The sequence below is a fragment of the Aptenodytes forsteri genome, unplaced genomic scaffold, assembly GCF_000699145.1.
Source record: "Aptenodytes forsteri isolate BGI_AS27 unplaced genomic scaffold, ASM69914v1 Scaffold239, whole genome shotgun sequence".
NCBI lineage: Eukaryota > Metazoa > Chordata > Aves > Sphenisciformes > Spheniscidae > Aptenodytes > Aptenodytes forsteri.
In genome coordinates, this window is record NW_008794743.1 from 1787355 (window position 1) to 1804086 (window position 16732).

A 16732-nucleotide genomic window follows, 5' to 3' on the forward strand; every position below is an offset into this window, starting at 1 on the left:
ATCCATTTAATTTCTTTTTTTCTGTAAGTTTTTTAGCTAACAGGTATTCATAAACCAATAATTTTAAATGAAATTTCATAAACAAGCTATATTTGAGAGGTAAATGACCAGAAAATGCTATTTTTCAGTTTACTTGAATTCTTTCTTCGTAATTCACACAGAACATATGCATCCACAGAACACATTTTCTGCATACCTGTGGAGACTAAAAAAATACAAGCAGTATGTACAAAGCAGACAGATTGACGTTTTATATTTATGTAGTATCCTTCATCTTAAAGGAACATAAAGTACCTTACAAGATTTGGGCTATTTACCACTAATATGCAGCTGCCTCTGAAGTGAAATTCAACAACCGTTAAATGGTGTGCAGCAGCTTACAACAAGAGCTGAAGATAAAGATGTTCAACTGAAATCACAGGGGGAACTTGGAAGCATAATGAAATTTGTCACCCACACAGAGATAACATTTAAAATACATTTTGTTATAGCCTCAAAATAATGAAAAAGTTTTAAGGGTTCTTGTTAAAAGACAAGCATAACATACAAAAAGCTTAATTTCTCTAAGAGGAATGTGAGGTGTGACTCTGCACATGGACATTTCAAAGAACGGGATGTTCCTGGAAAGCAGCCTTCCTTTTTTCTTCAGGTGATTGGTCAATGTGTAGATTCACACTACAGGATGACCCTTTGCAGCGTCTAGTTCCAGGATGCAGGTACAGAGAAATGATCAGACATTTGGGTACAAGGCATGGACTGATCAAGGCTATACCACACGTACATACATTTGGCAAGTCATGTCACCTGGCACATTTAAGAACAGATTTCAGTGGCCATTCCAGCTGGAACTTTGAGATACTTTTTCACAGAAGCTATACTGGCCATTCACATCCTCAGAGAGCATACCTGATTCTATCAGAAGGTTTCTATTTAATGAGAACAAAGCACTCAGGATACATCAACCATCTAATGGGTCTTGCAGTTTGAGCTCCAGGACTACTTCCATGGTAGAAATTAGTTGGAGTCTGCCAAAAGGCAAATATCCATCTAATGACAAACCATGTAAATGTGTGTGTCAGTCTTCTGAGGATGGGTGAGATCTGAGAAAGAGACATTGGAAGCATAATTCTCTGAGACAATCAAGATTCAAAATTCAAAAAGTAACCATGACCAGAGATTTTAGCACTACTAAACACCAAGATGTCTCCAGTCTTTCTGGCTGAGATAATGGCCAGGAATAAGGCTGTTTTAATGGATAGGTGAAGTAGGGACCACAGAGCCATAGGCTCAAATAACAGCCCATTAAGGTAGTCAATACTAAATTCAAATTCTCCTGCAGGGTTCGATGACTGAAGTAATTCCACAATAGGGAGCATGCCTACAGATTTCAAAGGGTAGGAGATTAACGAGCTCACTGTGCTCTGAGCTGAATATGTAAGGCTGAGCTCACTGTTCAGATGAAGATAAAACCAGGCCAAATAAAAATAAAAAAAGAAATTGAGTAGAAAAGAGGGATTCCTGAAAATAACAAGACAACAGGCTCGAAAAAGCAGCAGGGTCACATCTCTCAGGAGTCTCAGAATGAACACCCCCCCCCCCCCCTTAGCCAGATAGCTGAGAGAAAGTCATTGTCAAAGGATATGCAATGATCATTCACATCATGTGCATGATGTGTATAGGAGGTATAGCAGATTTGCATCTGCGGGTACTGCTAAGGCTAAAGTAACTGAGCTGAGTGCTTGGAAATATGCCTGTTTGTGATATGAATATACATACTGACACTCAGTGGAAAACAATTGATTCTATTGTTTCAAATTGTCAAGTTTATTAATAAGCCAAAGTAAGATTCAGTTAGGCTGAAATACGTGAAAAAGGCCCACTTTCTTCCTAAAAAGCACATTAAAAAAATTGGTGTATCTGTTAAACGTTTAATATTAGAGAATGCTAAATATCAGAATAGACAAGAAAACACGTTAGAAGAATTATCTTTTTTATTTCTAAAATACTATATTGCTTTCTTCAGAACAAACCTCATCAGAATTAAGTGTCATGGTAACAGTTGTCAACTGACATCTTAGAGGCAGCATTGGGTAACAAACAGGGAGTACACAGATGCAAATATCCCTATCAGCAGTGAATATCAAACCCAGGACTTTCTGCATTAGAAATGCTAGGCATGATCCCTCTGACTGAGAGACACTTATATACTCTATATATAGTATATAGAGTATATATAGAGTATATATACTTGTATATATAAGTATATATATAGAGAGAGAGTATATATACTTATACTCTCTGAGTAAGTATATTGCAGTTGCATAAGATGAATTATCTATTTGGCATGTCAGAGATCTTGAAAATATAGATGAATTAACAATGAATTAAATGGACCTAAGCATACTTCTTAAGTAACTCTTTGCCAAATAGATCTCTAAAACCTAAATGAAAAATAAAATCTTTCCTCATATTGATTTCTTTCCTTTAACTTTCTCATATTATGTGTCTTCAGGCAGTATATCTGTGGTTTACACAATGGAAAGTATTAGCTTACCTTCACAGATACTTTTCACATCCTTTCTGTAATTTCATTACCTCTACTCTAAAGAGCACAGATTAGGGTTCCATCATATTTAAAGGAAAAGCCATAGGGGAAGGGAGTAAAGGGGAAAACGATACTGTTCCTTCCTAGATTGTTTTCCCTTAAGCACTAATTGTTTAAAAAAGTAATGCTTTTAAAACTAGAAACTTCCACTTGTCTTGTTAAAAAGGTTTTTCTGTCCTCTCACAATAAAAATGAGAGGGGAGACAGAAACAATAAAGAATTGTTACAGCTAAAACTCTGCTGTTTTGCAGATTGATGCTGCTGTAGGGGCTCGAGACAAGCCTCCTGAATGTGTCATCCTCCCTTTTAACGATCACTTTTTCTACTCAGATAATTGTGTTTCTATACATTTTTGAACGTCATGTGGCATCTATTCCAACATACAGACCTAGAACACCATACAGTAAAACATAACCATTAGTTTTCTAAGAAACTATTATAGGGTTTATTCCTGAGATTGCAGCTAAATCTTACCAAGTCACTTGCTATTTTCCCCTGTCCTCTAGTTTCCATCACAGGTTCTAGGAAAGCACTGCATTGCTCTTTTGCCCTATCCTTTTTGCAGCTTTAAAGCACTATTTTCACAAGCTGACTGCATTTTGGAAATAAGAGGTTGCAAGTAAAGCTGTAAGATAGGTAAAGATAACTAAGCTGGAGAGGCTGGACAGTCATTACAAAATGCTTCTCAGTTTGATATTCACAGAAACATGATGATCATTTTCTCTTTCGTATTTGGACGTAAGTCCCCACTGACATTAGGGAAGACATTTAAATGGACAAAGCAGTCTGCTTTGCAGACTACTGAAAGCCAGAATCCCTTTGGATGCTTTAATCGGGACTTGTTCAGAACTGATCAGAATCATAGAATCATTAAGGTTGGAAAAGACCTCTAAGATCATCGAGTCCAACCGTCAACCCAACACCACCACCCACTAAACCATGTCCCTAAGTGCCTCATCTACTCGTCTTTTAAATACCTCCAGGGATGGTGACTCAACCACTTCCCTGGGCAGCCTGAAAGCAAACCTTTCTCAGATTTCAGGAGTTATTCCTAAAAAAATAGAAATTAACTCTTATCAGACAAACATTAATATAAAAATGCCTAAATTGTTCATTACCAGATCTCCATAGAAGAGGCTGGTGCTTTGGAAGGGAAGCATAATAAGTGCAACAGCAAATTGTCCCTGGAACAGATAAAAGCACATTTCTTTGTTGGTTTTTTTTCCTTTTCTTTGTCCTCAAAATCAGTAAATTTTTTTTTTTCATGTGTAGATGATTATATTCATGTCATCAAACTTCTCCGCAGTGCCTACAGGGTACTGATTAAGAAAACCCTGCACAAACCAAGGCTAAGATACAGCTAAATTTATATGTTTACATTTAAAAAAAAAAGATCACGTCATTCTGTCAGAAAGCAGAAATATTAGACAGTTCAGCAATGAGCCTACCTCTTTACTGAAGGCTGCGCTATGGTCACAACAACCAAATAACCAAAGATTCTGGTTGCATATGGACTTGCTTAAATATTACAGAACATAATAGTATATCATGGGCATATAAGGCATTTTAACAAAACCTGATTCACTAACTATAGCAGGAAACTGCAGTGAATACTGGTAAAGACCATCAAGCAGGTACAGATTTGGAGTTCAATGGAGAGAAAACTGCCCTCATTTACTACACTTGGAGGGCATACAGTTGATTGAGACTCACAGTCAAAAAGGGGCTTCAGAGAAGCAAGAAAAGTGGTCTGAAAGGGGTAAAACATCCCATCATAACTAGAAACAACTAACAGGATGCGGAGACAAGGAAGTTGGGATGAGCTGCAGATGAAGATTGGCCAGAGCAGGAGTGGGGACATGGGAAGACTATCAACCTGCTCTCTCAGGTGTCACTGCCCATTACATGGAAAGCTTTGAAACTGAAGACTCATTGAAATGACTTCTAGAATTCCATCCTCTTAAAATTGTAGGAAGTGTTTTCATTTTATTTTGAAGCAACTCGCATGCATTCATGTTTAAACTTACCAAAAATAGGGTGCTAACATTGGTTCTGAAATGTGTGATCGATTCACTGTTCCCTGAGCGTCCTTCCTTTCTCCTGACTGATTGCTGTGCCTGCTGGTCATTCTGTTTCAGTAGTGTGTGGATTTATGAACTACCTTACTCACCACTGCAGCTAATGACAAGGCCTGCGAGGATCAATGAAGTTACTGCGTGAGCCAAAAAAAGAAAGCAACAGACTGTAAAGCGAATGAAACAAAAATGGTTCCCCTCCAGGAAGTCCTTTTATGACCAACTCCGGACAGAAGGATTGCTTTACACTACAATAACCAGAGACAGGCCATACACCAATTTGAAGATTCTGATAATTAGGGACGTATGTGTCACAAAGATGGCCACCCACCCACTTCTACAGATCATACGTCATCTCTGTCATCAGGTTACATTCCCACATCTAGCTCTGTGGAAGTGACAGGGATTATGTGAGCAAAATCAGTTTTGTTCTGAAATAAAATCATTTTCGCTTTCTATGTGGTCTCATTCTGAGCAGCCCATATCATTGCTACAATTTTCCAATATTTATTGCTGCAATCTCACAGGTGCCTGTATGCCCTAAAGTTAATGTATTAGACTGCTGCCTGTGTAACCAAGATTGTCGAAATTAGAGAACAGAGACTGCAATGAAACAGATGGAGTGAACTAGATCTGTTAACTTCAGTGTAATGGTAGACCTAATAAACTTAAAGTATCTGCCCCTTCTTTATTATTTTATTATTTATTTATTTCTTGTCCTGACTTTCAACTTTTAAGAATCATGAGTTAGTGAATAATTCATTACCAATTAAAGTGAGTGACCATCAGCATTTTTTTTTTTTTTTTTAAACACTGGCTCAAAACATTAATGCGTGAGGTAAAGATCTTTCTTTATAGTAGCAGAATCTAATTTAGAAAAGTGCATTATTGATTCTACCCATTTGTCAGAATCTGCAGTGGTATTGAGCTCAACATTGCCAGTAACTAGAAATGTAATGTGTATATGAAAAAAGCCAGGTGCATTGAAATTATCACTAATTTTATTAAAATTCAATAGACATTTAGTTCATTTATTTCTTTTTTAAGATTTAAATGTTGGCTTTGTCTTCAGCTTGATGAAAATTTACTGAAGAAAGAAAACACCATAACGATTTATTTAGCAGTCTGGTCAAGTTGCAAAGGTTAAAGATATTTTTTTTCTTAGTGTATGAGCTGGAATTACTGCCTAGACTGCTTGGAAAATGAACTCTAGGGGAAAGACTCTCTCCCCCTCCCCACCATCTGCACAGGAAATTGCAAAACGCTCCATGACCAAGATTGACCCCGGTTTATAACCGAATCCTAGGAGGCATTTTAATATCTTTTAGTGTTAATGTTTTGAAAGAGTTATGGAGGAAGATATAGTCTCTTCTACCTGATATTTTACTGGAGAAAAGCTCACTAGCTATTGAAAGCACTTTCTCTATGAACTGCTAGAATTCCTGAAGTAAAATGAGTGGTCTGACAGCAATATTTCTAAGGTTCTTCCACAGCCTTATAAGACTTGGGAAAGAATTATTATAATTACCAATTAGTGAGTGACCATCAGCATTTTTTTTTTTTTTTTAAACACTGGCTCAAAACATTAATGCGTGAGGTAAAGATCTTTCTTTATAGTAGCAGAATCTAATTTAGAAAAGTGCATTATTGATTCTACCCATTTGTCAGAATCTGCAGTGGTATTGAGCTCAACATTGCCAGTAACTAGAAATGTAATGTGTATATGAAAAAAGCCAGGTGCATTGAAATTATCACTAATTTTATTAAAATCACTGGCTCAAAACATTAATGCGTGAGGTAAAGATCTTTCTTTATAGTAGCAGAATCTAATTTAGAAAAGTGCATTATTGATTCTACCCATTTGTCAGAATCTGCAGTGGTATTGAGCTCAACATTGCCAGTAACTAGAAATGTAATGTGTATATGAAAAAAGCCAGGTGCATTGAAATTATCACTAATTTTATTAAAATTCAATAGACATTTAGTTCATTTATTTCTTTTTTAAGATTTAAATGTTGGCTTTGTCTTCAGCTTGATGAAAATTTACTGAAGAAAGAAAACACCATAACGATTTATTTAGCAGTCTGGTCAAGTTGCAAAGGTTAAAGATATTTTTTTTCTTAGTGTATGAGCTGGAATTACTGCCTAGACTGCTTGGAAAATGAACTCTAGGGGAAAGACTCTCTCCCCCTCCCCACCATCTGCACAGGAAATTGCAAAACGCTCCATGACCAAGATTGACCCCGGTTTATAACCGAATCCTAGGAGGCATTTTAATATCTTTTAGTGTTAATGTTTTGAAAGAGTTATGGAGGAAGATATAGTCTCTTCTACCTGATATTTTACTGGAGAAAAGCTCACTAGCTATTGAAAGCACTTTCTCTATGAACTGCTAGAATTCCTGAAGTAAAATGAGTGGTCTGACAGCAATATTTCTAAGGTTCTTCCACAGCCTTATAAGACTTGGGAAAGAATTATTATAGAATTTGACACTGAATTTTGTCCTCCTATTTTCATAAAATCAAGTTCCATTACCCTGGAGACATCTTCTAAAGCAGGGTCAGAAAGCCTCACAGACTTGATGTGGTGCAAGAAGATGGATTATGATCCATTTTACTTACGGAAGTCTATTAGGAAGTCTATTATCATTACCACCTAAGTTTGCTAAGGTAGCGAGATGTGCTCCTGTATCTCAAAATCTAATCATAGCCCAGTATAAAATTTCTGGTTTATATCTCAGCTTAAGTACCAGGCTGTCTTGTAAATACAGTAGTCTCCCACCTCTAAGGTTTTCATAGAATGAGCTGTTCCTTAAGTGTTCAATCCTGTATCACTGAAGCCAAAAAGAATGTGTACGATTATCATTTCTCGCCTTCTTCTCTGAACTTATCCTTGATTCTTCACAAAGCAACTATCAGCCATCTGGCAGTTAAACTCTTCAGAGTCACATAACTGAGCCAGAGAATTTCGTATGGCACTATCAAGATCCTAGAAATAATAACATAAAACTTAAGGAATACCGATTGTCCATACCAGAAGTGCTAGTACAAGCACCTAAGATGCTACAGTGATGAATGAGTTGCAGACATGTTACAGAGATATAAAGCTATTTGCAGTAATGGATGAATGAATCAAAAGCCCTTAAGGATGATACATTTTATCACAAAGATAATTCAATATTTATGCATAAGCAAAAATAGCAGATGGCTGAAAACAATCAGAATACTTCAAGATGCTCCCAATGTGTTTAAACTTTGTGAAGTCCATACTATTTCATCCTGCCAGCTACTAAAAAAACTGCTTAGTTTATTTTATAGTCACATAGGTAAGATAATTAGTAATTTTTGTTGTATTATATTCCATACAACACTAATTTGCATTTTTATATACGGCTGTCCATCCAACATGATAGCATTTCAGTAAGTCAGGCAAATATTCCTATTTCAAGATGAAGAATCTTCTTCCTTTTGTACCAGCTGCTAAGCTTCAAATGACTGGTTCCAGGTAACTGCTAAGAGCAGGTCCTTTAATTAAATCATCTCAGACAAATCTCACTGGGGCATTAAGAATAAACCCAACGGATCTAGGGATTGCTTCTAAGCTGGGGGGGAGTATAATATGGGAACTGTCATAATTATGAGTCCATCCAGCCCATCAGTCTAACTCTAACTGGAACCAGTAGCAGATAAGGCAAGAATTTAAAAAAAGAGGGAGATACACGCAGTGATCCTTCCCATAGTATATTCTGAGATTAGTGCAATGAGCATTTCAGGGACTTTGAGTTAGATATTACATCCAGATCATAAAACTTCATAGCAATCTGTAGAATTTTGCTCTATAAAAGCACTTAAATAATTTTTGAAGAGTAATGCTGTCTTTGCCAAAATGTCTTGTGGCAATTAGTTCCTCGATATATTCACATGTTATGTCAGCTGTCTGTCTGTAATTTCATGCAATACTTCCTTGTCCTTGTGAAAAGTAGTGCATAATTGTTCTCTATTCACCTGTTGGTATTATTCATCTGATCCCATGATCTCGCAGGTAGGACAAAGACGACTTAGAGCAAGTGTGCCAATTCTCAACTTTTAGCTCCACTGAGTAATTTAACACTATACTTCAGAATACAGCCTAAGGGCCTAATTAGGTCTGCTTGTGCTAGCAAATTCTCGCAGGCTACTGGTTTTGATGCCTAATTAAGTCTTAAATCTGATTTTAGATAATTAAGTTTGAAATCTTTGTTGCTATCTCCAAATTGGAGATACCTCTCAATTTGAGGTAACTAAAATACAGGGCATTTTTACAAAGTTTTGTTAATTTTGCCTGTTGCCTAATTTCCTTATTTATATAATAAGAAAAGATACAAACATTTATGTTATATAAAACTTATGTGAAATATTTATAAGATATCTGAATGGTTAAGATATAATATTTTATGCAATTGAATGAACTGAAAAGAACTTTTCAGCAAGATCTTTATACCCCCTATTTTAAAGTTCCATTAATACTTCTCTAGATGCACTTTTTTCATCATTAAGTATACAGGCACATAATTTAGGCTCTTTCATAGACATTTCAATACATTTAAACACATAATATTGTTGAAAAAGAATGTTTCTTTGAATGCTGCTGATACTAGAAGTTCATATATAAACAAACCTTGAATTACACTACTTTCGTATCCTGTTCCTACTTCACCCCATGTAACATAATGGGCAAAGATGAGAAGAATTTTTTTTAAACTACAGTAGCAGCATGATTTATTAAAAATTCATTTTATTTGAGGTGAGCTAGGAAGGTCATCTTTGCAAGCTGCAGAGGAGGGAATTACACTTATACCAGTGGCAGTGAAGGACACATACTTGGAACATGCACACAGCTGATATGAAACTAACCTGGAGCTGGATTCTAATTAGGGTTGGGTTATTTAGCTTCAGGAGTTAAAAGGCTGAATAGCTTTCAACCAGCTGATGAAAGAACTATTTTTAAGTTCTAGGAACAACTCACAGCATATCACAGGTTTCAATTCTGTAACTATTTAAACAATAGCGAGGTATATACTAATTTTATTCCTATATCACACAATATTGTTAAGGAAGGTCATTAGCAAAACAGCCCTACCAAAATCCTTAACTATTAATATGTTTAGTAACTCAATGTAGATGTGCTTAATGTAGATGTGCTCTATGTTGAGAAAAGGGATTTATGGCTTTTATGATAGAATTAATGATGTCTAAAGTTTTCCTTGTATTTTTTTAATTTATAAAATTTTAAAATTTATAATTTCTTTATTTTTTTATGTGGAATTTTGAAATTAAAACTAGCTACATCTTCATCTACTTTATTACAGGGCCAACTCCTCATTAGAAAGACTATAAACATATACTAGGATTTTGCTGAAGAATCCCATGCTTAGTGTGAAAAAGAACCCTAAATTATTTCTCAGTTTCTTCAGAAACCCAAATTTCTAAGCTGTATGTAGCTATCTGGTAAATCACAGCCATAACTGAAGGATGAAAATTTTTCAAAGGTCTTCTATTAAATTAAACCCTCATATGCGTTTAATCTCTAACATTTCCATTTATATGAAATGCTGGTCAAACACTTTTTACAAACATTCTTTAGAGTGAAATGTGCTTCTTGTTCAATAAATGATATTGTCCCAGAATCAAACATGCAGTAAGTGTGGTAGTAAAGGAACAAGGAGTTCTGTGAACTTCAACTTGATATCTAATTCAAATGTCTTCCACTTTATGTTGACTTAACCTCCTCCCCAACTGAATTTCTAAAGCGCTGCTTATGCTTGTACTTTTTTTTCCCAAATATTTGATATTTTACAACATTAAAGAAGAATTTCTCAATCATTAAAATGAAGTGGAAGGCTATCAATTACAAGTTTTTTATGGCATTGCTCTTAAAAAGCTTAATAATACTTCATGCAACTATCACAGTGAACATATAGTTGTTTCTACATGATAGTAATTTAAAGATGTCAACTAATTTGCATATGTGAAAAAGAAAAATAGACCATGAGACCCAAGACAACAGAATTCAATGAACTGTTTAAAAAATAAATGCTAAAAATCCATATTTGTCCAGTTAAAGTCTTATTCAATTGTTGAACTGATAAAATAATAAAAACACAGTAATACTGTCTCAACTTTTTTGCACTGATTGCTTTATGCCTACTGCTTCTCTCCTTGGTAGTTACAGGGACTGTTTCTCCACTTCCTATCATGTAATGACTCTGTGAAAAATGAAGACTCCTGATAATTAAGAAAATAATATTTATTGTGCTCTTGCAGCTGAGGAAAAAAAGGGGAAATCTTTACTTTTGATCAGCAATGTTCTGCACACCTCTGGCAAATTTCCTATCAACACACTGAGACAAGAACTTCTGATTTCTAAGCAGCTCTTCACACAGAGATCCCACTGGCTTCTAAGGGATTGATATATACAAAGTGGAAAGATTGCTAAATTTATTTCCTACTCATTTCCTTTAACATCTATCCCAACTACCTCTGCAAGAAAGACATCCACCTAGATATTTTCCAGTTTCTGGGGCTGGTTTTGCCCTTGAACAGTAACAGGAAGGGGAAGACCTCAGCATGCCACATTGCTTCGGAATATCAAACTCACTTGGCAAAACCTCTGGCAGATGAGCTACATAACTTAAGAAGATACAGTTTGTAAGCAGTCAGAAGTGATACCTTTAGCTCAGGCATGTTTATTATAAGCTGCATAGGTAGTTTAACATCTGGGTCCTTTGTATAGTCCATGGGCACAACGTTTGGTGCCATTTCATGGTATCGGCCATGCAACCTGTAAACAAGCAGAAAAAAACAGCCAATAACCAATTTTAAATAACCAATTCCATTCATACAGTAATCAGACACAAATTTGTCTTGCAGCTCTAATTATTGTTTTTAGTGCACAAGTCTGAGCCCACCAAATTCCCATCTTTTTGAAAAAAAGAGGGCTTTGATGCAGTATCCAGCATAACTGCTACTAACACTCACACATAACTTGGTGTTTCACACTGCCTGTATATAACGTTTAAGCACCGTATAGGTACACGCACAGAAGAAGTAGGCCTGGACCAAGGTACTAACACTGTGAGTATAATCCAGGAATCACATCTCAGTGCAGATTATTGGTTGTTCTGCACTACACAAGAAGTTGATGTTTAACAGCTCACAGAATTTAAAAGTCAAACAATATGCAACTATGATGCTATAGACAACACTATCCTTGGGAGACCTTACTTCTGAATTTAAAAAGCCCTTTTCCTATCTGTGCCTCACTAACATAGCAGATTTAGTCTTACAATTCTAGCACTGGCTAACACCCGCACCCAGACCGTTTCCACTTCATTCCATTTCACATAGCTTTGTTTCATTCTTGGCTCAGCTTATTCATCAAACCAGTATATTTTAAAGGTAATAAACAAGTGTTTTTCCTGAAAGATGCAAGTCAAACATTCATAAACCTAGTTTCATTCTCTAAAGCTTGCTTATCGTGCTAACAGTATTATGTTATAGTTTTGGTAAGGGAGCTGGGAAAGGAAGAGTCAAAGGCCATGAAACACATCGATGTTTCTAAAGGTTTAGAAGCTGAATACCAGTAAACTATAAAAACTGTCTCACAGTCTCACGCACAACCTGGGCAAAGACTGCACAAATGTTTCTACAACGTTACTTCTAACTGTTAATTGAATTAACTTAACAACTGTTAATCCCACCCTTTATTTGCTGTCTCCAAATATTCCAGTGAATGAGTTCAAAAGCATAGCCCAAAAGCCAAGAGAAAACAGCCATCTGTAAAGAAAACATCCAATTAAGCAGGATGCAAATTTTAAAACTATCTTAGCACATTTATTCTCACTGGGATGCTCACTCAAACTAGGAATAGAAACATTTCAAGTAAAATGGGTATCCAATTCAAACTCACCAATGGATCTCAAATTTTGAGCTCTCAAACAAACTACAGACAGAAATGGCCTCGTAAGTAAAATATTACCTGTCTAGAAGCAATTCATATATTAGAGAGATTAATTCTACTGATTTTCTGATTTTACTGATTCTAATGATATCTCATTCTAGCGGACATGTATCTAGAATCCAAAATTCTGTCAAGTAACAGCACAAAAAGGTTGGAGAGGAAACACATGTATCCTAGTGCTCAAAGATTAGTCAGAGGTCAATATATTTAGCATGAATGTACGACCTGCCAGTCCTCTATGAAATACCACATGTGTAAGAAGAATAGGAAGGAAGAGTAGGTAGTCGCTGTTCACAGAAAACTTGGAAAATGTCATGTACTATAAAATGTAATTTTTATTATATGTGAAAATTTTGTCTTACACCTAAATCATAAACTGCTTAGGGCAGAAAGTGGTCATTTTGCCATGTCTTATGTACTAACACAGAGTATTCTGGTCTCTCATTAGGTCACGTGTACTACTTACATATATTAAAAAGCTACCTTTATTATTTTGTGAATTATTTTAATTTTAACAAAAAAATCCTGCCTGCTCACTAGGTATACTAACAATTACAAATAGAGATTAACATGTTTTAAACAGCAGAACATAAACAAACCGGTAATACAGGAAGTAATGCCTCACCAACCCCTTCATCTTTCCAGCTTTAGCTTCAGCAACCCCTCAGTCAGCCCCACAAGCAACTGAGCTATTTCAGATTAACGTGGGTAATGAATTTCAAAAACTAGGAGAAAATAATCTACAGGCATCTCTTTTCTCAGCACTTCTTTGGTCATGATTATGATGTGTCACAAAGAACACAGAAATTGAACACAGAAACATGTTTTGTCTGGATCTTAGGAAACTAATGTCTTTACACCGTGCAGCAATATATTGTGCCATACAGGAAATTAAATATCCACTGATCTGAGCATATTTCAGCTGCTTACTACAGCTCACCCTGACATTTCATAAATACTTTGTAATTCAAGATGCAATAGTAATTTCCCACTCCAGCAACTGATTTCTCTGTTGTAAACAGCAACTACAAAGATGCCCCTAAATACAACAGAAAAAAACAGCTTAAAAGCACTTAAAGGAAAGCAAACCTTTCAAATCAAATATCCATCTAAGGGTTTTTTTTTTTTTAAAGCTAGAATACTGAAAGGGTGTTCTAGTCTTCATGAAAATAAAGCATTCATCATTGGAATGGCTTGACCATTGTGGGCAACATTTCAAAACACACTAGCTGGCAATACCTGCTTATTTTAACTGCCAAGATTTCTTCTCTACTTTCTCTAGTCTTAGACTTTTCTGTCTTTGCTCTGTCTCCTCCAACAGGACTATGAATACAGACACCGAGTTGGGCATCTTAAAGGAGTTCTCCATAATGTCTTTCAGAAGACATGGAAGGGATTGGAACAGTGATCTGTGTTTCATAGTTTACTAAGCTTGTTATATTAATCTAAAATGCAAGGTATGGAATTTCTCTTAGTTTTCAATAAAAACCTCTGAACAAACCTCTTGTTTGTAAAGAAAAAAAATAGCTGAGTCAATTTCTACTGGGAACAAACATATGACAGAAGTCTAAAAATGTTGTGGGAAAGTATCTGTTACTGAAATACAATCATATCACAAGAATAAACAAACATCTGTTAATGGTAACAAAAGAAACAGCCACAACAGCATGAATTTAAAGTTACTCCAGTACTGGGAATAACACAGTGCTACAATAGAGACTGAATACTAAAATGACAAATAAAAAGTACTTATTACGGGTACATAAAGCAGCAGTTCATTGTCACCGCTGTAACTCACATTGATCTGGTACTCAGCACTATTTTAGTAGAAATACTAAAGCTTCTTATGATGCCCATCAAATTAAGTAAGAGATTTTGAAACGATATCTACGGAGAAAGCAATATTATTCCAACACAAGAAATACCCTTGTAAGGCACATGACAGGTTGCAATGCTGTGTCCCAGATGCCATTTGCTGCGAAGCAACAATCTTATTTCAATGATGGAGGCTTAGAGGGCAGAGAGGGCACAGACACAGCTCTTACCAGCTGCTTACTGACATTCCTTTTCTCAGGACAAAGGTTTAGTCTCTTTATAACATGCAATATCAGTGCAAAGTAAACCCATCATTTCTTGCTGACAGAATTCACCATCTTGTCCACAGAAATTCACACAATTTATTTATACTGAACTTAATCCAAACTCTCTGGTACCTGAAAGAAGGACCTGATTTTCAACTGGAAGGTATTGTGTTGTTAATTGCAAGGCACTTAGCAGAGCAGTTATGTTTTGTATTAGATCTTAGAACTCCCTTTCTTGTCCCACAGATATCAACTAATTTGTGTCTTCTAGTATAAGGCCAACAAAAGCACTGCTACTTTACTGTGGACAAGGCACCTACATTAACTGTAAAGAATATACTGTGTCCACCTGATGGCACCGTGGTAAGTACAACTACCAACACTGATGCATTCTCTCTTATTGTGCTTTTCCTACTACTTCAGACATTGAGTTTTTGCAATTCCTTCAAGAAAAATGATACTTCCCTAGCACATTTACACCTCCATACAATGTAAACACACTAATTTCAGAAAGCATCTTTAAGAAAATATTCAAAGCATCCCTCTGAAGTTTTTAGGTTTTAGCTAAAAACATTGCCAAAGGACACAGAATAAAAACACATTCCTTTTGTTTGCTGCCATAGATTACAATAAAACTAATTCCTCTTTCCTTTCTACAAGGAGTTACAACCAGAAGCATTGAGTTGAACAACACATTTGCTGACAGAACTCACTTAATTTTTAGATTTAGAAACGGAAATGCATGCCCAGGGACGGGAGGTGGGGAAAAACAACCAAAGCAAGAAAACAGCTCCCCCTGCCAAACATCCTTACTGTAACATATATATGTCCCTACCTATGCATGTTAATACATGCAGTTTCTACACCTGTGTTTTATTCAGAAACATCCACAATGCAGACAATATTTATTTTTACAAAAATCTGTTAAGATAATATGTTCCCAGTTTGTCCATTTAAAGTCTCTTTTATCTCTGAAGACAAACAGAAAGGAGTTGCCAGGCACTAGTAACCAGACAGCCTTCCAGGACACTGCCTCAGGCTCAGCAGGACCCTGCCAGAATTAACTGGAAGGCAGATGATGGACACAGAAATGTGCAAGTAATTAACAGCAGATTTGAGGGCAGCTCTGATATCCTGTTCTCCTCCCACTAACCCTTTCATTAATTCACCAAATTGCTCAAAGATCTGTAGGTATAAGAGCTTTCCACCTGAGTGGATTTCACGCTAAAGCATCCAAATGAGTCTGTAGGAAGTGGCTGTGATCCAACTCCTGCAAACTAAATTACAGCAATAAAATAGTCTTTCACATGCTTTTATCTGCAAGGATCCTACAGCTCTATTTGTGATAGCCTTATTACATGGCACGATTAACTAATATCACAATGAAAAAGGCCGTAAGATTTCTCTAGTTTAGGTTCCAAAACCAACATACAGTATGTTGCACAAGCTCCATTATCCTTTGTAATAAAACAAACAAACAAACAAAAACCCCAACCAACCGAACAACAACAAAAAATACAACAACAAAAAATAGTAACACCTTTTCCCACTCAAAGTTCTTTATGCTGTCTTCAGGGACACCATGCACTGTTTTATGAAAAACTAAGCACTGGATGGCCAGTCTCTCAAGTGACCAGATTTTGTAGAAAACAGGTAAAAAAGTCACAGAGCTGCCTCAGCCTCTTACAGGATATCCAACCGAACAACAACAAAAAATACAACAACAAAAAATAGTAACACCTTTTCCCACTCAAAGTTCTTTATGCTGTCTTCAGGGACACCATGCACTGTTTTATGAAAAACTAAGCACTGGATGGCCAGTCTCTCAAGTGACCAGATTTTGTAGAAAACAGGTAAAAAAGTCACAGAGCTGCCTCAGCCTCTTACAGGATTCTGAGCGTGCCACATATCACAGTGAAACACAGTCCCTTTTGCATGAATTTCAGCAACCCTTCTGTTTACTTGAGTAACCT

The 16732-nt window shown here is 36.1% G+C and overlaps 1 protein-coding gene across 1 annotated transcript in view; it reads right to left on the reverse strand.

Moving 5' to 3' along the window:
* CIB2 (calcium and integrin binding family member 2) overlaps positions 1–16732 on the reverse strand; it is a 40567-nt gene that overhangs the window by 11447 nt on the left and 12388 nt on the right. Inside the window, exon 2 of the mRNA XM_019470677.1 lies at positions 11388–11499. Coding sequence (XP_019326222.1) covers positions 11388–11477 — 90 coding nt within the window. The 5' untranslated portion in view covers positions 11478–11499. The remainder of the gene's footprint in view (positions 1–11387; positions 11500–16732) is intronic.